Source organism: Channa argus, chromosome 15 (genome assembly GCF_033026475.1).
Source record: "Channa argus isolate prfri chromosome 15, Channa argus male v1.0, whole genome shotgun sequence".
NCBI lineage: Eukaryota > Metazoa > Chordata > Actinopteri > Anabantiformes > Channidae > Channa > Channa argus.
In genome coordinates this window covers 17,355,355-17,382,478 of record NC_090211.1, presented here as the reverse complement: position 1 = coordinate 17,382,478, position 27,124 = coordinate 17,355,355, and the positions used below count along the sequence as shown (strand labels likewise).

General features: G+C 40.1%; 3 protein-coding genes across 5 annotated transcripts; 1 reads left to right on the top strand and 2 right to left on the bottom strand.

The window, feature by feature from the left end:
• Nucleotides 1-1,629: 1,629 nt before the first annotated feature.
• On the top strand, nucleotides 1,630-9,602 carry eps8l1a (EPS8 signaling adaptor L1a). Its single transcript, XM_067478050.1, has 14 exons — nucleotides 1,630-2,845; nucleotides 3,483-3,639; nucleotides 3,773-3,828; nucleotides 4,902-5,037; nucleotides 6,294-6,382; nucleotides 6,471-6,545; nucleotides 6,616-6,764; nucleotides 6,853-7,038; nucleotides 7,221-7,329; nucleotides 7,420-7,548; nucleotides 7,629-7,758; nucleotides 7,954-8,116; nucleotides 8,401-8,533; nucleotides 8,814-9,602. The coding sequence occupies exons 2-14, from the start codon at nucleotides 3,522-3,524 to the stop codon at nucleotides 8,898-8,900; spliced, it is 1,560 nt and encodes a 519-aa protein (XP_067334151.1). The 5' UTR covers nucleotides 1,630-2,845; nucleotides 3,483-3,521; the 3' UTR covers nucleotides 8,901-9,602.
• Nucleotides 9,603-9,738: 136 nt separating this feature from the next.
• nme4 (NME/NM23 nucleoside diphosphate kinase 4) lies at nucleotides 9,739-12,357 on the bottom strand. Of its 3 annotated transcripts, none has more exons than XM_067478054.1 (5): nucleotides 12,159-12,351; nucleotides 11,170-11,300; nucleotides 10,986-11,087; nucleotides 10,696-10,808; nucleotides 9,739-10,584 (listed from the first exon to the last, which is right to left on the bottom strand). In XM_067478054.1, the coding sequence occupies exons 1-5, from the start codon at nucleotides 12,298-12,300 to the stop codon at nucleotides 10,464-10,466; spliced, it is 609 nt and encodes a 202-aa protein (XP_067334155.1). In that variant the 5' UTR covers nucleotides 12,301-12,351; the 3' UTR covers nucleotides 9,739-10,463. The 3 variants fall into 3 exon arrangements, with proteins under 3 accessions (XP_067334155.1, XP_067334157.1, XP_067334156.1); XM_067478056.1 differs by lacking the exon at nucleotides 12,159-12,351 and adding an exon at nucleotides 11,385-12,078; XM_067478055.1 differs by lacking the exon at nucleotides 11,170-11,300 and having other exon boundaries at nucleotides 10,986-11,104; nucleotides 12,159-12,357.
• Nucleotides 12,358-13,353: 996 nt separating this feature from the next.
• On the bottom strand, nucleotides 13,354-27,006 carry xpo6 (exportin 6). Its single transcript, XM_067478048.1, has 24 exons — nucleotides 26,254-27,006; nucleotides 25,502-25,592; nucleotides 24,992-25,104; nucleotides 24,373-24,570; nucleotides 23,846-24,005; nucleotides 23,346-23,423; nucleotides 22,619-23,147; nucleotides 21,785-21,911; nucleotides 21,577-21,686; nucleotides 21,326-21,434; nucleotides 20,573-20,665; nucleotides 19,909-19,978; nucleotides 19,634-19,793; nucleotides 19,406-19,498; nucleotides 18,814-18,958; nucleotides 16,685-16,834; nucleotides 16,202-16,385; nucleotides 15,950-16,105; nucleotides 15,542-15,656; nucleotides 15,258-15,429; nucleotides 14,846-15,007; nucleotides 14,623-14,721; nucleotides 14,119-14,349; nucleotides 13,354-13,991 (listed from the first exon to the last, which is right to left on the bottom strand). The coding sequence occupies exons 1-24, from the start codon at nucleotides 26,254-26,256 to the stop codon at nucleotides 13,890-13,892; spliced, it is 3,450 nt and encodes a 1,149-aa protein (XP_067334149.1). The 5' UTR covers nucleotides 26,257-27,006; the 3' UTR covers nucleotides 13,354-13,889.
• Between the last annotated feature and the right edge of the window lie 118 nt (nucleotides 27,007-27,124).

Below are 27,124 nucleotides of genomic sequence, written 5' to 3'. Positions count from 1 at the left end.
TCTAATCATTATTTGCTTGGTTAAAGGACTTAAAAAAGTTACCACAGCCCTCAGTTCTTTTTTTTATCCATAAAATCATGTCAATTTCCTTTTTAATGGCTAAATGTGTTGAAAGAATTCTAATTAAATGATTAAACTACTCAGTTTAAGTTTCTTGGTTTCCCTTTAGCTAATGGGGTATTTTAAAAACAGCAGGTTATTTATTGTGGACATATTTTCTTTTGTAGGATATAATGTGAAGTTTTTCACATAGAATGTGTCCAGGTCAGATGAGTTCATAGAGAAAAACATCCGTTGGGCTTTAGATAAACTCATTTCAGTGAATTTGCTCTAATGGAAGTAGTAGAAGAAATAACCTAAACAGGATAGATGAAAAAGAATATGTGACAAACTTAAAAAGGCACTTGGTGCCATAGATTATAAACTACTGTGACAGAAATTAAAATGATATGGCATATGAGGCACAATCATGGCTACAGACTGAGCTTGATAATGGATGCTGCTTGTCCGTCCATCCAGTTTCTGTAACCACTTATCCTGTTCAGGGTCACAAAGGGCTGGACTCAGGTGAGAGGCGGGGGACACTGTGGACAGGTCAACCACTCTATCTCAAGGCCAACACAGAGTAACATACACATACAGACAACCAATACCAATATGTTCAGCTAAATAACCGTTTCAGAATTAGCAAAGATGAATTGTGGAGGGTCACAAGATTCAGTGTTAGGCTCAAAGTTACTTTATTGCCATGTGAATGATCCTGGTACAGTGTCAACATTGTTTAAGTACATGTTGTTCAAAGATGATACACATTTTTCCTTTTCAGGAAAAACATTTGGAGAGTGGGCTGATGGAAGCGGAAAGAGGAAATACAAACAATATGAAAGTGGTTTGATGTCAAACAAAATGTATGATATTCAGCAACAGAATGATAATTAAGAAATTAAAAATACAAGGTGATGACACTAAAAGAGTTAATTAAATTGAGCTGGCATTTTGTGTCATCATGATAACAAGGTGTGTGGGAGACCACACATTCATACGGTGAATAAAAATCATCTAAATCAATAACACATAGCATGAGAAGGCTTTTTATAAACTGTACTGTTTAATTATCAGTTCATACATCACCTACGTAAAATCACCCGTGTAAAGATTTGAGGTAATGCCTGTAAAACTCACGCTGATCAAATTTTGAACTTACAGGAAAAAGCTGTAAGAATCATCAATAGATCAACAACCCTCAAACCATCTTTCTCAATTCACGCATAATGACATTTGGTGATTTACAGTAGTAGACTTTAAAATTTCCCAGATACTATTAAAGCTAATACAAACATTGTCACCAAACAAGGTACAAAACAGATTTCAAGAGAGAGACAGTTGTTATAACCTTAAATGATTTTTTATGTTGAAATAAATTGGAGGGATTAGAGAAGTGAATACGTGACATAAATGTGAGGATGAAATAAAAACACGTGAAAGTCTCATTGGGTTTATAAAGCTGACGCATTAACACAATTTTATGTCGAGAAGCAGCAACGTGTTTATAGAAATACTGTCTTCCACATTGTTGGTTTGATTGTTTATTACATGGAAAGCTTCAAGACATCTTTATTACTTTTATCATATAAATTCTCCAAAGATGCAATGGTATGTGTGATGAATATTCCCATGAATATATGGATTGAATGAATGTAATAGGTGCGTGGTTGTATTGGCATAAATAGAGAAACATCTCAGATTATTACTAATTAATTTGTACTTACAAGCAGAACGTTTGTACACCAATCACAAGGTTCAGCCCCGGTCACTCCAGCTTTTAAATCTATAGGCCAAGGTACAAGTAGAAGCAGCTGATCGAAAAGCCTAACAGCTCTTCCTCATGCGTGATGGTGTGAGAACATTCAAAGGCGTGGGACCATTCAGAGCTTTAAAAACAAATGGCATTACTTAAAAGTCCTTTAATAAACGGGGAGCCGGTGGAGTGGGACTTACATTTTCCTGTTCTCGTGAATCAGAACCTTTGCATGCGGGAAGTTTGGTGTCTGCATGTCAAAGTCTTATGCTGAGACTAAGAGCATGAGAAAAGATAAACTCCAGTTGGACAAACATGACTCAACCATTTAATAGCAACGCCTTGTTTTCTTACATACTGATCAAAATGAGACAATACTATGGTCCACTGTGTCAAAAACAAACCGAGACTTCTGACAGTACAGAAAAAGCATCATTCACAGCTAACAAGAGATCACCAAGACCCACTACCAGTGCCTATTCAGTGCTGTGAACTTCAAAACATCCTCTTAATAAAATTGTAGTTGCATACAACTTATAATCTACAAGAATTTGGACACAAATGATAAATTAGAACTAGTCTAAAATGAGTTAAAACAGAAGTCTCCTGTTTTCTTTTTTCAGTTCCATTTTGAAGCCTTTTTATGGCCCCAGCTTTGTCATGGATCTCAAAAGAGACTTGATGTCACTAAATGTGTGTGTGTGTGTGTGTGTGTGTGTGTGTGTTTGTGCGTAGCTGATCACATTAGCCCTTTGGCACAAGCCACAGGCACTTGCTGACGGAAGTACCAGTCCCAAGGAAGGGGAAGGCTCACAGAGATGCAGAGAGAAGAATCGAAGGGAGGAAGGTAGCGTGTGTGTGTGTGTGTGTGTGTGTGTGTGTCAGGGTGACAACAACGCAGGCAGGAAAAGTCGGACTTGTTTTTCTTGTTCCTGCATATCTCAGAAAGGTGGAACTCCTGTATACAGCTAAGCTCAGTGCACATTCGGCTCAGCACGAGTATTGGTTTCTGTGTCGTGGATTTAAACCATCAAACTGCTCTAAAAGGTACAGTGATGCGTTTAGATTTCAGGTGTTAACTCTGTGTAAACTGTGTGACAGAGACAAACGGGGGGGAGGCAGGTACTGGACACCTGTCATATGAAGGAAAGTGGAAAGAATGTCTGTCACCTTTTTAGAATTACGTTGCAACTTTTAACAGACCTTTAACTTGTCTTTATACATGTGAATGACTAAAATTGCACAAAGGGGGATTTGAAGTAACTTGTTAGTGCTTAATGAAGTGAAGTGTACGTAGGATTCAAGATGAGGAAAAGACGGTGAGCTACACTGCATTTGCATAGCACAAACTTTTGACCTGAAAAAAAAAAAAAAAAGCTCGTAGAGTTTCTCAATCAAGTTTTGTTGGATGTGTCATCTGCATACCGCGCATCTAGGGGAAGGTGGTTTTTGCCTGTCATCTGTTCCTCTCATGCACACAGACGGGAAAATGTGTACACACGAAATACTGGACATTCTTATAGTGGAATGTTTTTTTTCGAGCACATTCAGATGACGTTGAGCCAAACACAAAGCACTCATGCAGCCATTCTGAGGAAAAATGAAATTAGGTGAAAAACAAATCACACAAAAAGTGATATGAAAAGCTAACTGCAGCTAAACACGATTCCCCATTGTATTACAGCATATCATTGATTTCACCGTCTGCATTGACAAACAACAGATGTCTGCATCGCCTTCGTCAGCGGGCGCCAGAAAGCCGTCAGGTGTCCGAGTCATGATACCTCCAGGAGAGCAGCCTCCTGTCCCTGCACTGTCCAGCTACACAAATTCTGGCAAAGGTATATTAGTCCGACTCACGCATGTTCGTCCACGCAGCACCATCTTGGGACAGTCGACCGACCTCATACAGCAGCCTTGGTTTCCTGTACATTGCTTTATTGCTTAAATTGCTTTGCATTTTCCTCCACTCAGCAAACGGTGCCAGCAAGACAAATCCAACATCGGTGCTGAATGCAGAGAGAGAAGTGGTATGTAATTGCAGAAATTATTGTTTTTAATAAGCACATGGGTCCAGTAGGTTTATCTCAAAGGTAAAGAAAATGTTGATGTGAGCCAAGAAGCTTTGCCAAATGTCACCAAAATTTTGGAATCAACCATTTAACCAGTACTACAGAGCAGCAGAAAGTACTATGTGGTAGAAGATATAATGTTCGGCTTGTTTTTTGAGACTGGAACTTGTGAGGAATGTATATTTCAAAAGGCGTTTAAAGTAGTTAAATAACAGTGAAACATCCATTTGGAGAAATGCAGTTCATGCCATTTTAACTTCTACCAAAATCATGTACTGTATAAGTTAAGATAACACTCAACTCAGCTGAGTTCACTACAAAAAACGGTCTACTTGTTTTTAGGTCGTTCATAAATTGAAAGAAAAGAAAAAAGAAGATAAAGACATATTTGTTTTGGTTTAATTTCATTTACAATGTTCATCGGTCAGACATCTGACTTCCACAAACTACATTCCACGCAAGATTAACAGAAAGATATTTTGATTTAAATCATGTGAAACTATAGCAGAACATTTTTCACAGGTCAGGAGGAAAAACCAGCTTCCTGGAACATCACCTGAGGCTTTACACGAGGATAAAATCTCTACTCTCTGACTACAACCCAAACAGAAATGAACGCTTATTTCATGTTATACTGAAACGACTTGACTGACTTCAGCTCTGGCCTGAACACAATACGCCGGTTTTCTTTCAAATCAGTTTGTAACAAGCTTAACGATTAAAACTTTTTTTAGCAAAGCACGGAGTAAATCAAAATAAAAATAAGAAATGTGTTGCCTTTCCTTTTATGGCCCCAAATAGTCGACTGCTCCCTTTGTAATCTACAGCTTCAAGGTGTGAATTTGTGTAACTGGGTGATTGTGATCAGAGTGTTGCTGCGCAAGAGAGGTGGCGTCTCCCTGAAACAACCTTGAATAAATAAGTGTTAACGCTTATGTCATTGTTATTGTTCGAGTTGGCCAACTAATAGTTTTATTTATTTAAACTATTTCAGACCAATGGGTTAAACAGACATTGTGTGTCTTCATTAGGAGCTTCTCAACCACTGCTTTGATGACGTGGAGCGATTCATGTCACGCCTGCAGCAGACGGCTGAAGCCCAGAGTGTCCTCGACCAGAGGAAGAAGAACAGAAACAGGAAGAGCAAGAAGGAGTACAACTTAGATGGTGAGAGCTTTTCCTCCATCCCATGAAGTAATTACAGTGGGCAACATTAGTGGAAGTAGAAAATGTAATTTGGTGCAACTGAGGCCCAGGATGTACAGTGGGCCGTCCACTAACTGCAGGGTCACTGGTGCGATCCCCAGCTCCTTGTGCAAGACAACCAAACCCAAGTTGCTCCCAGTGTTCGAATGCGTTCCTCATTTGTAAGTCACCTTGGAAAGAAAGTCAATCAAAATGACTAAAGGTTTGTTTGCATGTAAACAGTGGAGCCTTCAAAAATAGAACAACACAACAACATGCCCAGTGCTCACATGCATAGGTTTGGTCTGAAGTGGAAAGCAGAGCTCGATTACAGCACATACAGCATGTGGCTGCAGAAGAACAAGGCGTGTAGACAAGGACTGACTGTTGGCACACAGCTTTACGTGCTGGAAGTAGGTGAACAGCCAGGATGCCAAAAACTAAAATCCTTGGGGTAATTCAGAAAATTCTTGCCTGCAGTAGGTAAAGATGTTCCCGGGCTGAATTCATGCAAGGAAGCCTCTGAGAGCAACGCAATGGGAAAACAACCTCGAGTAGTAGTGGTCAAGTGGTTAGACACAGCAGCAATGTCCAGGGTGCGAGTCCCAGCCCACTTCACCTCTGTTGCACGTTCCTTCGCTTAAAAATAAAGGTGTTCTCTGATGCGCGCTGACACGAAGAAGGACACGGATACAAGCAGCATTCGATTCCCAACCTTGGTCTTTTTTCATTGAAGGTTGATGCTTTTCTGTGTCACTGGACACTGACAATAAGGGCGAACGGCACTTTGATTGTTTGTGTCTACCCGTGTTCGTCCTGTGAAGGCCTGGGCGTTTCCCAGCTTTCCCGGAGTATGCTGACAAAGGTGTGACCCCAGATATGACTAGAAGCAGTCATTACATCGGGCTTTGTCTTGTGGTTGAGTTCTTGTTGGAACAAGCTAGAACAAGCACTCCACACCTTTTTGAAGTCACTATCCGTTATTGAGTACTTTATTTTATTGGTGTTCACTTCTACTGTTATTCGTTAGTTGTCTTAAACATAAAAACTTTAAAATTGGGGTTTGATGCAAATCCATCTATCTATTTATAGATTTAAATATCATATATCTATCTATCTATTTATAGATAGATAGAGAGATAGATATATGATATTTAAATGGTTATGATGTTCTAATAATGTGTCTGCATTTTAAAGCCATTTTAGTTAGAGCTGTGATTGTGCTCTTGTGTGCGCAGAGGATTTGTTGACCCTGAAGGCTTTCCCTCCATCAGAGAAGGAATTCGTGGACATCTTCCAGAAGATCAAGTACTCCCTCTGTCTGCTGGTGAGAGCACTAGAGTCATAAGTATACACAAAGTAGAATGAGATATCTAAGACATTTCTGAGAAATGACAATGATGTGTTTACTGTAGCATCGTCTCAAGTCGTCCATCTCACAGCCTGATGCTCCACAGCTGCTCCATCACGTCTTTGTGCCTCTTAAGCTGGTGAGTCTCCCTAATGTTTCTCTTCGAAGCTTCCTGGTGACACTGACTGAAGCGACCGTCTCTTTCACAGATGGTGAGAACCACTGGAGGCCCAGCGTTAGGGGCCTCGGTAGTGAGTCCCGCTATGACCAGTGGTGCTGTTTCTTTTCTTCGGGAGCATCTGACTGGACAGGAAAAGGAAATCTGGACTTCACTGGGACCCAACTGGACTTCATCCCGGTGTGTGTATTTATGTGTGAGCGTGTGCATCTTTGTTTGACAGTGTGTCGTGTTGATCTGGCGTGATTCTCCATCCCTCTTTCCCCAGGTCGGAACTCAGTGTGTCGGTTCCTCCGTACTCCCCGGTTTTTCTGGATGGGTGGCAACCTCGAGTCCATGAGTCGAGCGGCCAGCCTTTGGAGGACCCCATCGAGTCAGAGCATAAACAAGATGCTTTTAGGGAAATAGCGAAGGCACAAACTTCACAGCAATCCAGCGACATCACTGCAGAAGTGTAAGCCTGCAGATATTTTAAACATCCCACCGGAACAAGGAATAATTAGGTGTTTCTGCAGAAATGACATTTCCAAATGCGATCAACAGTGTATTTCCGAAGAAAACCACTTTGCATTTGAATTACTATGAAAAAAAAATCTTTCTATATTGCATGTCTTTAAAATTATATTCATATTTCAGAGATGGAAATGGTCTCCCACCAGGGAGCGAGCGACTTTACTGCTGCAGTTACGACTTTGTTGCTAGAAACAGCAGCGAACTCTCTGTGCTACAAGGAGAAACGCTGGAGGTAAGCATCCACAGACCCACGTACAGATGGTGGCCCACCGCCCAAAAAGCAGATGTCATTTAGGAGTATTATAAATCTCTCTGTCCACAGGTGATTGAATCATCAAAGCGTTGGTGGAAGTGTCGGAATCGCTTTGACCAGATAGGATTCATCCCCTTTAACATCCTGGAGCCTCTGACTGCCGTCAGCGAAAGTGGGAGGGAAAGTTCAGAGTCAAAGGTACGAGTGCAGACACAGCTACGCAGAGCTTCGATGTTCGTTTGTGCCATTTTTATTCAGTCCCGCTTTTCCCACAACAGAAGACATCTAATTCCACTCGGACCATGTCCTTTTCATATGCTCCATCGAGCCCTGCTGCCAAAAGCCCACCGCTGCGGCCTCAGAGCATGGTTTTACCATCCACACCAATGAGAGGAGACAGTGACAAAGGTAACATCACTCATAAACGATAGATATCAACCACCATAAGTTGATGGGGGCACACACATGAAGGGGTTTTTGACGTGTGAACTAAATCCACGACATCTTTGAATCTAGACTAGAAAATCAACAATTGAACATCAGTGGTTTACAGGATTTATAATTTATCATTTTGCGAGATAACTGTTTTGTGTGTTTGTGCAGTCCTCATAATGAATGACGAGCTTCTCCAGCGACTAGCTGGGAAAAGAGGCTCAGGCCGTCGCCTGGTTGTTCCACGCACAGCTGAGACTACGGTTCCCCTGAACTACCACTCGCCGCCTGTTGAGGTGAAGGCCTGGCTCACCGCCAAGGGCTTCAGTCAGCAGTGAGTGTCCATTGCTCCGGGAGAACTTCACTTAGACCAAGAGTCGTTTGTAGAACCAAGTGCACAATAGCGCCCTCACATGGCAAAATGTCCTTCCTGCCCTAATGCAACTTGGAGTTGAGTTGAACATAAACAGAGGACAAAACTTATGTGCCATAAAGCCCAACAAAAACACTCAAAAGACTTTTTTTTTTTTTTTTTTTTGGAAACAGAGAAAATCCTAAGCTTGCTTTGGACTGTTGTTGTTTCAATAAATCGATTCTCTTTTCTCTCTCCACTTTTAGGACAATTGAGAGTCTGGGCATTTTGAATGGAGCGCAGCTATTTTCCCTGAATAAAGAGGAGCTTCGCGAGGTGTTACCAGACGAAGGTGCAAGAGTTTACAGCCAGATAATGGTGCAGAAGTCCCTTCTTGAGGTTTGGATTGTGTTATTCTGGAGGCATTTTGGGTGTGTGAGTGTGTGTTTGTTCTTTTGGGGAGTGTGGTGCTGTCACTGGCTTCATGTAACCGGGGCCAGTTGATTGCTCAGTTTAAGCTAAAGAGACACTTTTCACAGCAGGTCTCAACTGCAGTGAGCAGTTGGTGGGTTTTGCAGCACTAAATTACAAGAGTTGCCTTATTGCTAGTAAAAAGAAATAACAATAATCACCAAATGATTCTGATTGCAAAGAGTCTTGTGTCTTGTGTTCTCCTCAGGATGTGCACAAAGCCACAGAACTAGAAACAGTGATGGAGAAGCAGAAGATGAAGATTGACGTGAAACCAGAAAGTAACGTATTGTGACAAAACTTTACACATTCACTGTGGCATCATTAATAAATGGACACAAAATTGCTTATAGTCGGGAGCACAGATTTGGATTTGGATTTGAATTTTTGGATCGAACCTTTTGTGTGACTTCTGTGCTAAAGATTCATTAGCAAAAGGATGACGTGTTCAAAGACTCACGGATGGATTTCAACCGAATCACCAGATTTATTCTGCTTATCAATATATATATTTTTACAATTGAAATATTTCTGTTACCCCTTTTTAAGGCAATATGTTTAAATGACACTAAACAAAACATAATTAATGTGAGGTGTTACGGTTGTAAAGCAAATGCTTTGAGAATGGACTGAATCATAAAACCCATGAAATGTAACATATTTATGAAGTGTTATGACTCCACAGAAGAATCATCTGATTGATTGGGAGTTGTTGTTTTTTTAAACTTGTTATTAACTTGTATTAAGACAATGTTGCTTGTTGCAAACTAAAACAATACAACTTCAGTCCAGACTCTTAATAAAATTCAAATGCTAAGATTTTGCAATTTTATGATTTCATGCCGCGACAGGTCAGACCTGTTTTGGCAGCAGAGGGGGACCAACACCCACACAGTGTGACTGATCAGTGTATGTGCCATAATATACACAGGAACATAACGGGCACCTTGCTGTCACTGTACTGGCTTCAATAAAAAGTGTTTTTGTATTATAGCTACGAATTTGCCGCTTTTCATAAAGTTATACGATTAAAAAAAATGCATAAAAAATGTGTAAAGGATAGAAAATAAATGCCCTGACTTATAATGTGTGCAAAATAAAGAATAAATTAAAACAGCAAGTGACACTGAAGATGTCAGACATATCTGAATCACTACTGTGTTTAATGCAACAGGTGGATTGAAATCATCCCCATGAAGAGCTGAGCACAACATATTACTTCAGTATATTATTATGAATAACACTCATCAGAAGTGAAACGTTCTAGTGTAAACAGCGATTATTTAACTCAGCTGCTAACGATTATTCACATTTCAGGCAATTTCTGCTTCACAGTGGTTATAAACAGAGGTAGGATAATTACTAATCAGCTGAGAACATAGTTCAAGTCAACAATGTCATTTTCAAACGTGTTGCACTAGTTACTCGCCGAAATAACACTATTACAAATTAATTCTGCATGTTAAATTAACATTTTATTACAGCAAGACTTTTTTGAAATATAAACTATATAAATGCAAAATTGTTGTCAAAATGAGGACTGCAATCTGAAAACTGTGTCATATTTTTTTTCTCTGTGTGATGCAAAAGCTTGTGCGTGATATGGTGGCTTTCAGCTGTGACAAAAATATTAAAAAAATGTTTTGTGAGTTTTTGTGACTTGTATATTTGAAAGACATTTGTTTCAGCATCTTGCTTTGTGATTCTAAACGCACTTCCTGAGGTAAATGATTTGGTAGGAATACTGTATATGCATGGCTCATCTTTTTTAATCATTGTGGTAACAACACATAGACCTTTGTGCAGCAGGAGAAGAGGTAGTACAACTGTTTCTCACTGCGTTCAGCTGTCAGCATCATTACACCTCGTAGGTGCTTGTCTGGTCACAGCAGTCCCAGTTTAGGAGCTCTTTTCCCTGAAACCAAAGCTGGATCTCTCTGTTAGCCCCCTCTGGTGAATCACTGGCATGGACCACGTTCCTTTAAATGACAAAAACAAAGTGTTTATTTGAGCTCTGAGACAGAACATCATTACAAGCAACAGCTTCATGTTAAAGTTGCTGGAAAGTGGATGTCTCAGCACAATTTTACCTGCTGACGTGAATGCTAAAATCTCCCCTGACTGTCCCTGGTGGGGCCTCAACCGGGTTAGTGTGTCCCACCATTGTACGTGACGTCTGGACTACGTTGTGGCCTTCCCACACCTAAACAAAAATAAAGCACACGTCCAAACACAAAAAAACAACATATTCAAGAGTGTCAGCATTGGGTTTTTCCAGAAATCCTCTGCCAACAGGTCCCTCAAACAGACCCGACTGAAACAAAACGAAGGAGAAGTGGAAAATATGTAGTATTAAGGTGACAGCAAGAGGAGGCCTCACCATGACAACCACAGGCCCCGAGGACATGTAACGCAGCAAACTCGGGTAGAAAGGCTTCATCCTCAGTTCACTGTAGTGCTGAGACAGGAGGTCCTCAGACGCCTTCACAACAGAGACATCTAGACTTAAAAACCACTTACACGTTAGAAAAGCACTGTCAAATATTCACAGGACACGTCTGTACCTGCAACATCTTCATGCCGACCAGCTTAAAGCCTCGCTGCTCAAACCGCTGAATTATTTGACCTACAAGGCGACGTTGAACTCCATCCGGCTTCACAGCTATTAGAGTCTGCTCCCTTACACCTGGAAGAGCTGGAGGGACCACAGACATACTGTCATGGGAGCCAAAGCAGGCAAATATTTGCGCAAAGAAAGAGAACTAACATTGGCACATACAACATGCTGCGGTACGGCCTGCATTGCCACTGCCCCAAACACACTCCAGAGTGGAGTCCCTTACAGCTACCGCGGGACCTACGTGGTCTTCTCTGCCAGGGGCCTCCCTAGAAAACTACACTCGCCACTGGATGCGAAAGAGAGACCAGCCTCACCTGCAGCCAATGTTGCTAAACTATGAATGGGGACAACATGGACCCAGCCGCCCTCTTGCAGGAACAGACTTCATATTGTGTTTACTTAGATGCGCTGCGCACAGAATGGGAGCTGGAACCAACGAAACGCGAGCTAATAAATGACAGCGTGCGATCAATTAAACACACACGGGGCCACGAGAAAAGTCCGTTTACTGGTTTACTGAATCGTGTTTATGGGTCATATTGTATGAGAAAAAGCATCAGATGTGTAACTTAATGGTTAAGCCGTTACGCGCAGGGTTCAGGGCAGATTACGCATTGCCGGTTTCCCCACATCACCGTCACTATCTCCTGTTGCTCTAACCCAGTTCCAGTTCATGACCCCGAGTTTGGCAAACGAATTTGTTTTCTCCTATGACCCTGGTTGGTTTCTGGGAAATGGTACCAGTAATGTTTAACGGTGATCTAGAATTTAATTCTAACGAAATCATATTCAATAACGTTATTCTACTTAGTATTAAGCCATTCTACACCCAAGATGAAAGCTGTAAGACTTGAAAGACGCGTTAAGTCTAAGAAACAGCAAAACAAATGTGCAAGCACAGAATCGTCGACCAGGATAATTCCAGCGACTTACTTGATTTCCTCCTGTGCCCAGCGGCACCGTGTCCCCACAGCAGCGCAGCGGGAAACCCAGGAACGGGGCTTTTAGTGGCTTCATGCTTCGCCCCAAACTGCGTGAGAAGCTTCTGCAGAAGGCACCGCTGCACAGTGACCATGTTTTGAGGAGAATGCTGCCCGTCTGCCCTTTAGAGAGAGAAGTAAACCCTCCTCAACCAAAACTCACGACCCCCCCCACACCTCCGCTCCATCCCCCACCCATTCAAATCAAATCCGACGAGTCTCCCCCCGCGGGCATGTCCCACCTCTCTACTACCTAAGGATTTTTAACTGATGACTTCTGTCCTCAACCGAGCAATTTTCTCTTCTTCACGCAGCGGCTGATAACCTATAAAGCCTTTTTTTCTAGAAAGGTAGTGTTGTTGTTACATTATACACACACGCGCGCACACACACACACACACACACACACACTTGTGTTTGTTAATTCCCAGTAGCATAATCATCATGTATTCTCTTAGTGGAAATGTATTTAAAAAAAGTTAAATATGTAAATCTCAAGATATTTCATATTAGTTTAAAGATTTTAATAAGCCCTTGATGAAAGTCTAATGAGTCATAGTATTTATGAACATTACAATAACGGATAATAACCATCACAACTAAGCCAAAAGCAGGCTCTAATAAAATTCAAGGAGTCGTGCAATTGTTTTCTTGTAGATATGCAGGGCTGTGCTGATTCATGTGAACATGTTTCAATGTGCGGCAATAACAAAGGTGATTATACTGTAGTACTGTGACGGAGTGAGTATTTTAGCTTTGTTTTATTGTTGCTGTGCTGATACTTTTGTGTATTCCCCTCACTGTCCTCACACATTTGCCTCATGTGATGAGTCACGTGCAAAGCACTGAGACATGTGTCTGTTGTATCAGCCAAAAACTTTTAGCGACACTCAAATGTAAGATCTGCAGCACCGTGACCTCTGACTGGGTAAAGGCCCAACAAAATGTTTGTGCATGTTCGGAAAATCAAAGGCGGCAAAACACTATTGAGCAGGTGTAATTTAAGTTAAAATACCACTGGCAAGTATAAAATCCAACAGTGTGAACATAAGGGAAAAAAAAAAAAATCTTCAATCTCTACACAACTATTATTCCCATAAACAAGACACATAGACCAATAACATCAGTAATTATCCAAATACCTGAGCTTTACTAAAAAAGCACTTTATTTAATCAAGCAGGTTCTCTCCTTTTCAGAATGGAATGATATGAAAGACCTTAAGTTCAGAGTCTGTCTCCTTTGGAGATGAAAAAAAATGAAGGCAAAATGAATAAAAGCAGACATTTTAAAAACTCAAAATGAGTTGAAAGTGCTCAGTCCCAGCCCGGCTTTGTAGCGAAGGCGTGGGAAAGAAGGCCTGGCTCAGACTGCTCATGGTCTGGGCAATAGCCAACTGCAGACCAGGTTTACGTTTCCTGCCAAACTGTCATTGACAATATATAAGGAGGGCACTGCTTTTAAAAAATATAATAACGTGCCAACCAGTTACAGTAGAAATCAAAGAAAAACAACAGCAGCATCCTCAACCTCCAATGAATCAACCATAAAATGTGTGTTGTTCCTTCCTATTCCTTTGAATAGGAGGAGTCAAGCTGAACTGGAGGAGTGTTCAGCTAAGTGGTCAGCACAGGCCGTCCTTGAAGATCATACTTGATGTGTGAAGTGGCTCAAGCAGTCTTTGTGCTATAGCTTGATGACGCCAGTGGGCAGGCTACTATTACACAGCCTGTAGTAGCGAAGGTCATTCACTAGCCGCTGAACGCTTTGAGTGAACGAAGGCAGGTCCTGGAGAAAAACAAATCGAAATGGCAACTTTTATGCAGATCTTGTGTGTAACAGTTGGTTAAACCTGTCAACAGTCAGCTAAAGGCATTGCTATGGTTACCGACATCTTGCATAATCTCGTTTTTACCCGTTCAAGTTTGAAGTTGCGTGCCAGAACAGCTCGTTGGCTGCTGTCTACACCCTGGCAGCCATTGAGGAACTCTGGCATGAAGGCCGAGTAAAAGGCGTCAAAGTCGACAGAGGCCATGTTGTAAATAGCGAGGGTGATTTCCTCCTGAAGAAGGTCGTGGCTCTTGTGGAGGAGGACCTGCAGCAGTACGTTGATGAAGTGGAAGAGCATCGAGGTCCAGAAAAGTTTCTGAAGTGCAATTAAAAAAAAAAAAAAAAAAAAAAAAGGTTTATAAAGGAGATATGAAAGCGACATTTCAAACTCTAGTGTCTGACATGGACTTGCACCCCTTCAATGTTTCTTCTGTTATGCCTGTTGAATGCAGAGGTGCATTTGTGTATTAAGGAGGGAAAAATAAAGAGTCTATTGTAGAACATTTCCCACTGACCACTGGGAGGAGTACAAAGGTCACACTAACCAGTGTTACTGATGCTACTCATTCTAAAAGAAGAGTCCACTTACTCTGTGATACAGCTTGTGCTTGGTGTTGAGTGACTCCAAATAGGAGAGATTCTGCTTGAAGATGTGGATGTCAGGCTGCAAGAAAGACTGTCCAAAAGCCTGGAAAAGATATTTCAGAAAAAGCTGATGATCTTTACACATTTCAACTAGATTTGATATTTCAGTTAGTTTAAATAGTCTAGTTTAGAGTAAATGACAAATGTAGATAAACACCATCACACACCTGCATGGTAGCAATAAACTGGGCCTCATTTTCCATGGTGTCTTCACCACCTCCTCTTTGGACACTTGTTAAGACGGAAGTCTTGAAGAAATACCTCCAGTTTTGGTGAAGTATTTGGTACAGCAACTCAAACATCTCTGCCTTGACATCAGGTGAAGATCGCTATCAAAGACAAGAGACTATGATTTATCTAGAAAATGTGTAAAACACACAGAAAAAATAGAACTCATTTAAGTCTTGTTTCTAATAACCAACTATGAATTTAATTAATACTAGACACCATTTTTAAAGGGTGCTTGAATTTAACTGCATTTCATTTTTTGCATCATGGTAAAAGACAGCACAAGCTTATTTTAGAAACAAGCACGTTAATCAATCTAAAAACCAACTGAAAAGGGGAGCACCAACTGACCTCTGCCACCACCGGGTAAACCTGCTCCATGCACAGAGACAGGATGCTGGGCAGGAAAGGCTTGAAAGCTTGACCAGGCTCTTGCACCACCACCTGCAGAATTTTCAGGAACTTCTGAACCACTCTACACCCTGCACTGCCCTCTTGCAAAATACTGGCGGCCAGCTGTTCCCTGTAGCACACAAGTTATGACGGCAGCATTTTCAGTGTTTCCTCCATGTCATTTAAATCTTGGTCAACACAGGACGTGACACTGCAACTAACAGATGTTTTTTTGTTTTTACCTGGTAAACATGCTGAGGAAAGTGTGGATGATTTGCCCTGTAAAGGAAACACCCATCTGAACACGTAACGCCTGAAACAGCGTCAAGAAAAAAGCCAACATCTCATCTGTCACATCTGGAAAAGAGAAAAGACAATTAACACTGCTTACTGCTCTGGTGAAAATCCAGGACAACAGTAAGGAAATTAAGAGAAACAGTAGTAGCAGTTAACACACGTTAAACTAATAGGAGTATAATATAAACTGATGTGGATCTACTTTGCTGCTATATGCTATAAGTCATCTCACATAAAAGGTAAGAAGCAGGGAAACATCTCCACGTGTGTTTGACTAGTGCAGCGAATACTGGGATGGAATGAATCTTGGTCACAAACACATTTTTACTTTAAACTCTAGATAAGACACTGACCTGGATGCTGAATAAATACTGGGAAAAGGCTGAGGGACACTTGGACAGACTCCTGAAGACTCTGGTAACAGATTTGACGTGATTTGGTGGATTCCCCAGATATGCTGTCCACTATGTCTCTGAGGACAGGTAGGGTCTGCTGTATCACGGTTTTCACTGGGGTGAAAAACAGATGGTGAGAAAACACATTTAGACAGAGACAATGTGCGAAAAACGGTGGCATGAATAATAAAAGATAAAGGAAACACTCACTGTCATCCAGATCGGATGGAGTGATGTTCCCAGTCCCTCTTAACATACGATATTTTCGAGTGAGGGCTGCCAGTAAGCTGGCGTGATTACTGGAGCGTGTTTGCCATTCCTGCTCACTCTCAGGCAAATTCGGCCAAGGAAGCAGCAGCATGTTGGATAATGCCCTACATACCAGCACGTGAGCCTGTAGCACATACAAACACACACAAGTTTGAGAAAATCTTAAAAACAAGAAATTTAAAAATCAACTTACATATAAAATAACAAAACAACATATGCCTGGCTGAAGTTTTATTTTAAACAGAACCTTAACTAAACACTGAAGAGGTAAAAAATTCCCCATCATACAATATGAATGAATTATTGAATTGAATTCAAGTCTCTTTCCATTACTAAGTTTCATCTCAACACTGAATAAATCCACTATCTAAGTATTTATTATAAAACAGTCATATTCAGACATAAGTAAAAAATAAAGGTAACCTCTTGGGGAAGTCTGTGGGTCTGATTTTCAGTAGTATTGCGGCTGAAGATGTTCTGAACAGCTGGCAAAGTGACCAAGAACACAGGCCTCACTGTAGATGTGATGGAAACCAGTAGGTGGCATGCTGAGAGCAGCAACTTCTCAGGTACCTAAAGAAAAACATATTTGAGAAAAGATTAAACAATGTAATACAAACTCAGTGTGGCCCATTATTTGAATAAGGCTCGTGTCTAACAAACATTATAAAAGGAGATGCTACCAATAACACTGCATTGTCACACATTAATAATCTGCTATGGGCAACATGGGCTGGGCAATGTAGCCCCAAAATTACAATCTTTATTTTTAAGTGTTTAAGTGTTACACATGATTCAGGATTTTTTTTTCTCTGTCTACCTAAAATCAAGACGTGATTAAACTAAATGCTCTACTCCATTAACTACAGCCATATGTGTTATATTAGTAAAGACATCAGTTGAACGGATGTTCTGCAAACCATAACAAACTCTTGAACTCTAACAAAGCAGTAAAACCCACCCACAGTAACTGCTCTCTGTAATGTCCCTTATTGCAGCAATTACACCACAACAGGTCACTAACAGGTGACCAATGCTATGGCTTCCATAGAGACACACTGTAAAATGAGCATTTCCATCTCACTGAGGGTAACATGACCTTTTTGTTTGGTTTTATTATATTGTCTCCCTCTGCAGCGGCTCCCATTACTCAAACCTGCTCTCTGGCGAAGCCAACAGACATGCAGGCATCTCCAAGAAAACGGTAGCAGCTCCAAACTCTAGGGAACATTCTTCCTAACTTTGTAATAGTTTCAAAAGACCTGAGGATTTTAAATCTGTGCCTCTTCTAAATGTAACATCTGCCCTCTTTAACGCTAGAATATTTATTGAAGTGCTGTTGACTATATCTGCTAGCACTGCAGAAGTTTATCTTTACAATTAACAAACACATTTATGGACAAATTCTGTAGTTTGAGGTTTTAGAATAGTTTTGCATTAGAAATTCTAGCAGGGCGCTTTAATTATTTATCCAACCTATGTAATTCATCATGTAGTAGTTTACAAATCTAATTCTACTTGTGAACAACAGCCCTTTAACTGGCCTTTAAAGTGTGTCAATTGACATACTGTCCTCTCAAATTCAATATTTTCTATTTAAAATATAGTGACCTTTCATATCTACACCTACATAAGGGTGTGAACTTGAGCAACAATATTTTATAATAATTTTTCCAATCAGTAGTATATAATCTCAAAGTTTAGACTGTTCCCAGAATACTGGAGCACAGTTACATAATTCAACTAAAGACGACGATCCCAGTAGCTTAAAGGAAACAATTATATCAGCCTTCATGTGATGTAATAATATAGCTAACAACAGCTTTTCCTTTCACAACATATGAATGTATAATTATCAGTGAGTGGGCAAATTCTCCTATTCAGCATACATCATTTTGTATCTTAAAGGCTTAACTATGTTAGTTTATCTGACTGACTATCTAAACCTACACATAGGTGAATATCCATTTCTTTCATACAGTCATCCAAGCTGTCCACTATACTATTTAAGGCTCCACAAATACAAATCGCATCCAAATTAGAACACGAATAAACTTGACTCAACACATTGCTCCAAACCAGTTTGCCATTTATCTGCTCTGTTATGTTTTTCTTCTGCTTGAGTTACCATCATTTCTTGCATCTGGTATACTGCCATGCTCTGTTCTGAGCAAATCTTTAATTTCCTGAATGTATAAAAATGTCCTCATTACAATCAGGGATAACTGTATGAAATCTGGTTTGAGCTATCACCACACTGCAACTACGTCTGCAGCCAGACTTCAAAACTATTTTTAGCTTAGGACAATGACATGTTTATTTTATTTTGGAAAAATCAACATGCGGACATTTTCAGGCAGCAGTTGATTGAGTTGACACGTGATAATGTGAGCTTTATGGGAGCTGTGACAATAACCATAAAGTTCCCTTATTATGCAGCTGTTAAAAATGTAACACTTTCCATATTAGTAGTGTTATCTGTCACCTTAAATCTCACAGCGCTTGCAGGTAGTGTTCAGCTTTTCCAGTTTAAATACTGGGATACAAGGTACCTTAACTGTGATGAGCGGACTACTGGCATCTACTGCCGATGTGATGAGGTTGAGGAACTGGCTCTGGTTTTGACCGTGGACTTCAATGTAGAACTGTGCAAGCCAATGAGAGTAAGCTTGCAAAGCAGCGAGGGCCTGTGCATGTCTGTAACAGAACAAAACAACACACAGTTAAATGTGCATATTTAAAACTTACAGTACAACTTCTTAACAGAGCTTACAACAGTTTGCTTTGACTTTTTATTATTTTTATAAAATGAATTTGTGATCAATAATAACTTATTTAGACTGACATGAATTTCTGTTTAGTCAGTACCAAAAAGAAAAAAAAATGCGAAGTTGCTCTGAAATCAAGTGATGACAGGCAACTTCATGAAAACTGTCAACAAGTCCTGAGTAGCTTTTTAGGGGTTTTTATATATGCTGTCTAATATTTGTCACTATTTCATTTAAACAATGCAACTGTTCACACGCTGGGTTCCTCTATTCTGTTGTTGGTGACATAGTTAGATAAAAAAAAAAAAAAACAGTGACAAAGAACTCACACATACTGGATTAAGGTTACATTTCCTTTTAAACATGTGATACTCACACGTCAATAAGGTCTGGCTTGAGCACAGAAGGCACAGCTGTCTCCAGGTCGTAAAGGCTGGTCTGTGAGCCGTAGCAAGTCACTTCAACCAACCTTGAAATAAATAAACGAATAAAGGAATCAGGTGAACAGTATACAAAAAATGAAATGTATCAGGCAATACTAGTTTTTTAATATTCTGAAACACAAATATACACATTGTTTCTAGCTGAGTAAAAAAGCACTGACCTCTCCACCACTGCCAGGGCGTCACTGAAACGTGCAGCAAAAACTTCCCCGATAAAATTCTCAGCCAAGCGTCCGACAGCTTGCAGCAGGGAGCTGAGATCCCGGAGAGAACAGTGGAGTCGTCTGCAGTCATTCTCCGCACTGATATTGAGCCTCCGACCTGAACAGACAGACAATCTTAGCCCATGGAATTACCATCATGCAGTGTGACGGTACATAAATCAAAAGATGAATGGCAAAGCTGCTTTTTATTTAAATAAAAAGGTGAACATTACTTGTGCGAGTCGTTACAATAAACTGCTGCAAACCCAGGTAGACATCCAGATTTTCTTGAAGGACTGGAAACTTAAGAAAAGAACAAAAGGATGAAGGGAAGAATCCCACAGCAACTAAGTAATACACCATACATTTCTTAATATTTAAGTACCTATGGTAAGATTTCTCTTATTTTGAAAATTTTGCACATTAGTAACTACAGTATTTGGATCATATTAGCTTCTAAAAAATAAGGTATGCGTTTATAAAATACAACTGTTTTCAACTAATACTGTGAAAAGGTATCAGATCAGAATTAGTATTGGCAAATTTGTGGGATTAAAGGAACTGGATCATTTTCAGGGATATCCTTCATAAGCAATGCTGGACAGGTTTATTATATTATGATTATTTTGGGGTTAAATGTTGACCATGACTATGAGCTGATTTACAACCTTAACCCACACCAGGCCACCAATCAAGGCTAAGTGGTCTAGTATCATATTTACAAGCCAGTACAGCTCCTTTAATGTTTTGTCGTTGAAAACAGCACAAACTTTTTCATATTAGCATTATACAAAATCTTTTGCTGGATGTTTTTTTTCCACCCTCAAATAAAGTCTACTGAGAGAAGCCTAAGCACCATGTACTATAATCAAGGTGATATCAAAAATAATGCCTTACCAATGTAGAGAATGAATGGGATGGGAGCAGCTCCATCACCTTGGCAACCACTTCGAGACTTTGACGCAAGTACCTTTGCCACTCTGTCTGTTGCTATGGTTACCAAACGAAGGAGAAACATTCAGACTTTAATATAAAAGATATATATGCCTTTGCAATGTGTCCAAATCTTAGTATGGGGCTACAAAATATACATTAAAATATTAAAAAGACCAATTCACATCTTGTGGGGGGCCCATTTGTACAATGGAACAATTACATTGTTGCTGTAAAAGTTCCTCCTGCTAATGCAGGCTTTTAGAATACCCCTTTCTGACTTGCTTCCAATGGAAGTGACAGGAATATCCACAGTCTTCCCTCTTTGCAAATATATAAGGGTTGTATGAAGACAATTCAAGTCTGCAGGATTTTTAATATAAAATTTCCTCATTTGTTGCCAATTTATCACTGCAACTTAAAAGGAAACTTCTGTTCATAGGGCAACAATAAGCTTATTTTATACTAAACAGACAGCTGAAATATCAGACACTTTAGATACATTTCTGCACAGAACAAGGACTGCGGATTATGTCCCTTGTTATCTCCTTTGAAAGGCCTTAACAAAATATATCTGCATGGCCTGTTTTAATGAAAGATAGAATTGCAGCAATATCGTTCATTAACTTAGGTTAATTTAAAGAGAAGGTTCAGTGTCTTTCAAGTGAAAAATTGCAAATCAGAGACTAAAATGTACAGCATGCAAACTATTCTTACATCATCGTCCAGCGTCTCATCATCCAGCTCTTCTAACTGGGCCTGATTGTATCTGAACTGTATGCGATTAAGAACTTCCCTTAACAGAAGAACTAAGGCATCTTTGTACCTGTCAAACCACAGAGTAATATATTTAAAAACAGTTTCAAACAAATTTAAACACTTGTATACTTGATGTCTCCATTGCATTCTACAAATTCCAGTTCACAAGGTGTTTTAGAAACAAAGGATATGTCATCAGTGCAACATACCTATTCAGGACGCTTTCTCTGTCTGCTTGTCTGCTTTTGATTTTGGTAGTTAGAAAATCCAAAAACACACCCCAAATATCTAGACAGGCAAAGTAGCCTTCATGGTTTGGCTGGAAAAAGAAAATCAATTAGAGTCAAATTTGCAGGAAACCTGTAGAAAGTAACACCCTGGAGTGTACTACATAAACAACTTAATGACAAATATTACCTGGTTGAAGGTGTATTTAAAAAGCAGGGCAAGAAAGTCTACAATTGGAAACTGAGGACTGGACTCAATCCGCCTCAAATGAACACTGACAAACAGGCGCAGAAAATCTGTGAACTTTTCCAAGTAACTGAAAGATGAAAGAGAACATATAACAAAAAATAATAAATTAACCACAAACATGTTGCAATCAAAAGTTACTTCATATAGTCTGTTGGTCAATACCGAACCCCAGTTGCATCTTTACAGGAGATGGTGACAATACAGATTAAGTGTCTGCACAAAATACAAAAACACTGTCAACAATGTCAAGCTCCTCTGATAATGACTAAGATGTGGTGAGGTGATTAAATAAACCTGCCTTGCAAAATTTTATAAGAGAAATATGTCTCCGTATACTGCTTTTGTATAAATCTAGATTAGTTTTATCAGTTTTCCTAGTAAACCACTAACTGAGTACCTGTAAAAAATATTAAAAATCTAATGGGACCACAAAGACATACAATCATTGTTCAGTGTTACTTCAATCTATTGTGTAGTCAACTAAAAAAACATATTAAAAGAGTGTCGTTTTGAAGTCACTTATGACACAAAGTGTAGGTTAAAACAACGAGCATAACAGAGCTGAGTTCCATGGCTGTGTGGAACAAGTGTAAGGAGCAGCTGTAATTAAACAAATGTTTTGGGAGATGACTACAAAATGCAAATTAGACTTGAGTGTAACAAAAGTAAGTATGATCAGTTGCAGACTACATGGTGAGACTGTGAAGGTAAAGCTCACTCTTACTACTTCTGCATGCAACAAGTACTGTCATAAAATAGCCAAGTCCACCACACCTCTCATCAAGCTCCTGTAGTCGGCTCTTGACTGTATGAGTATTATTCTCTCGTGTCAACCTCTGCAGAAGAAAGAAAGTCTGCTGGAACATGCGCAGTAGGTACTCCTCGAAGTCCACTGGCACACAGTTCTTTGACACCAGTTCATTGACACAAGTCATAGCAAGTACACCGAGCCGGGCACGGTCCATCTTACTGCCCTCACTCTGCTGTTCATTTCTCTCACTTCCATTGGATGGAGGCATTGTCCCAGGGTCAAGATGCCCATTAGAAGAGGAGGAGTTGGAGGAGATAAAGGGCCCCGTCTTGTTCTTTGTCCGAAAATCACAACCGGAACGTGCAAAATGGAAAATGGATGCCAGCAGGGTGGGTGTGATACTTGTAGACAGAGGGATCCAGCTGAACAGGTGAGCCAAACACTCCAAAACCAGACAACAGAGTTGCTGACTCTCACTGTCCAATGCTGCCATGGGCTGGCAAAGCAACTTTGAGTACTGGCTGCCCTGAAACAAACTGCCCAGCAATTCAACTGACAGATTGAAGAGACACAAAGTGATTTGGTCAAAACACAACAAGGATAAAAGCGTCTGCTAAATGACTAAATGTAAATGCACTTTGTAAATTACCTAGTCTTTGGTCAACGTTAGAGAATACACACAAGAAACAAGTGCTCTATGATTCGGATATATTATAATTTTGACAACTACCTACTGGATGATACACTTACCACTTTCTCCAGATGTGGGTGAGGGAGGTGGGGTGGAAGCAATGACACTATGCTTGTCCCAATAGGTTTCCAAGATACCTGAAAAACAGTAGGCAACACAAACATATTACCCATCAGATTAAAGGGTTTCCACCAAAGCCTGACTGGCAGCCTGACTGTAATTTGTGGCAGAGTCTGCCAGTGTTTTTTGTTTTATTAGTAAAAACACATGAAAACTGTTTTTTAAGTTAGACTGAAGCCACAGACAGAACATTGTTAACTTATAGCATGCAGCAGTAACTGTTAGATGCACACACGCTGCCGTTTCTGCACAATAACTAAAAAGTACTAAGGATTCAATATTAAGATCATAAACCTCTTTTTAAGCATCTTGACAGCAACCTGCTGTTTTGCTCTTTAATGCACTACAAACAACCTGCGTGTATCTACAAACAGAACTTCAAACATTGTATTCATATTAGGAAGACATTTTTCAAAAGGTAATTAAAGGTTGTTCTCACCAGTCAGAAGCCCAAGGACAGTCGGTACCTGCTCCAGCAGCAGTTTACGTAGCTCGTCTTTCCTGGCAACACTTAGGTCTTCTCGAGGACATGCAAGTTCCTCTGATGTGGTTTTCAACATCACCAATCCCAGCTGAGCCAGAGCTGGGGATTGGATCAACTGCAGATCACAACAATTTGACAGATAACTATCAATAAAGACAAAATTTGTCCAATATCTACAGATGCATCAAAGCTATTACCTTCCTCTATTTAAATTACCCTCTACTATGAGGGTGTTCTCTCCAACATCTAATACAGTTTTTACAAATGAATAAAAAAAAATTACAAAAAAAAAAAACCCTCACAGGAAATGAAGTGTATATAATAAATCTACATGGTTTAATCTACTAAATTATCATCAGTACCATTTGTGGTTTACCACCTTGGCCAGACAATATCCTGTGAGAGACTTTGAGAAACCTTGTAGTTTATGTAACCCAAGTCACAAATATTTTAAATGCAGAAATGACAAAAGCACGGCTTACCTGAAGGGTGTTTGTAAAAAAATCATGGTAGAACATTGGCCAGTCCTGGCGCCCGATGTCCACGATAACTTTACAGAGTTTGTTGCGGATGAAATAGGGCACCGACTTGTGCTGAGCAAGTAGGAGTTTGGGCAGACAGCTGCGAATCTCCATTTTGTCTTGTGAAGCAACGCCAATCCACATCTTATTCACTAGGTTCTAAAAAAACAAACACAAAAAAATGACAGCTGATAGGGACGTGTCTGACTAAAAATATATTAAAATAAATTCGAGGTATTTTTGTAGCTGTTATTTTTAATTTATATGTCAAACTATCGTCTTAAGTTTGCAGTTCCTAATACTGCAAATAGAAGCTAAACTTATTATATGCATACCTGTTTTAGATTTGCATTGAAGAAGGTGAAAGTTTTATACTAGGCAAAATGTATAATGTAAATGTGTACATTTGTTTTGCAGAATTAAAGAGAAAACAGGGAAACAGAATGCAACAATTTATTTTTATGTGCCTAGGTCTGATAAAACAATGCCTTTCTCTATGTATTGTCTTATTTTCTAATCATGCAAAGACATAGACAGTACTAAAAACTCACAAAATACAAATCCCGCCTACACAACTTACTTCAAATACTGTGAGGCTGTACATCATTACATATTCATTCCGAGTATTTGAAAGGAAGAACAAGCAGTGCCGCCACGCTCCAGTCTGCTGTGCGAAGTTATTCAGCAGCTCTTCTGCAAAAAAGGAAGCAGGCCTGATCACTGAGAGGTACATGACAATTTAGTACTTTGCTTGCAGAAAGACTGAAAGTAACGCACCACAACACAGGAAGTGAGTAGAAAAAAGTGAGACCAAAAAAAAAAAAACTTACAAAATACCAAATTAATTTCAGGCCATGTTAAACACTGCAGTGACAACTAGACACAAACTATAGCACAATATATTGCAGTGTACTGTATACTGCAATATGTTGTATATAGCTACATTACAGTACATACTGATTTGCTATGGTAGAAAACTGCCAACCTGTGATTAAACACACCTTCACATTCAAACTCAATATGATTAAACTGAACCCGGGAAAAGGGTTGACAGTAAAGACTATAATGGTACGTTTTAGGCCAGACTTACCTATTTCTCTCTTTCGCTCATTAGTTGTACAGCTATGGAAGAACTCAGTCATAAGGCTCTCAAGTGCACGCAGTGACGACTCCTCTGAAGCCTAGTGAAGAATCCAAGGGTTTTGTAGGTTAGTGCTTGCAGGTGCTTATCCCTATGTCCATGTATGCACACAGAGATGGCCACTACTCATGCCATGCATCACTAATATGTACAATTGCTACACTCCAGAGATGTTATTAATAAGCCAAAATCAGGCTGTAATTAATATACATCAATTATGTTATTTGGACTGTTGTAGCAGGCTTTGGCAGGTAAGGGAAGTTGGGCCCTACCTAGCAAAAAACGAGATAGCAAATTGAGAATTTAAAGAGCAGTTCCTGGGGCAGGCAGGCCTGAATTCCTCAAATAAGCCACAACTTGCCAAGGCTTTAACACGACTCAAAGCAAATACTTGGTTTTGTAAGATGGGCGTCACGTTCCGTGAAATGGCTTAACAAGCTGTCACAACCCCTGAAATACCTGGCGTCGTAGAAAACCGTTATATGACTTAACAAACACAGAGCATCGCAGTAGATATGATCGTGCAAAGTTAACCACGTTTAATGAAAGGCATTAAATTTAGCGTTAGTTCTTCCTGCTCAATGATACGAATCAGAAGCTTATTCAGTACTTTAGCTAATAGCAAACGAGACAGGAAGACACCGTGCATCAACGTGAAGTTGTCTAAGCTGGGTACACAACACACATTAAATTACACTTACCATGTTTATCTGGCTCAGACGATGTCCTTGTTTTATTTAAGTCTTCAATGAGCTGCAGTAACAACCCGGCATTAACTACACACCCAGCCCAATTCTGTAGCCAACGTTAGCTAAGGTGTTGTTGGCTAACGTACCCACAGAGGGGGTTCTTCATGGTCTGGTCGCCTGCTCAAGTCGACTCTCCATACACAGCTAGCTAGCAAAGGCTGGCGTCGTTGACTCAGCGTACAATACCGTTAAAAAGTAGGTTTTACCGTGCACGAATAAAAACGCGCTTTTGACTACCAAGCTCTTAGCAGTGAATAGCTAGCGTTATCTCAGACTGGTAAGTTAGCCGCATTGTCGTATGATTACATCCGAGTTACCGTTAAGTTACATATAGAAACATCGTTTTCCTAACACAAGCTCCAGTATCGGAAATTGTGTTACGTTAATTAGTTCCCTGTATCCAGTGTTTCGGTGCTAATTTACCCAGGTGCTAACGTTGCAGCGGATGGCTAAGCTACCTTGTTAGCTTTTCTAGAAGGATGAAGGCATAGCGCTACTCTTAGTTAGCTTGCTGTCAAACGTAGGCATGCTTCTAATAGGGCAGCTTGTCACGACAACTTTTCTCTAGCGTTACCGTTTGAAATATTGAGGCGGGTGAATATGCACACTTATAATATACATCTGACACACTTGTAATACCACTAAATATATAATACTATGCGCGCTTGTTCCTGTTATTCCCCCTTTCAGTGCTTAGGGCGGCTCGAGCTAGCTTGCTGGTTACGGTTCGCCTCGCGACTTCCTCTTTTGCTGCAGCCAACCCATTCAGATTGTGTCAGATCGGTCACAATAAAGGCCCAGTTTCCGGTTGTAATTTTCAAAC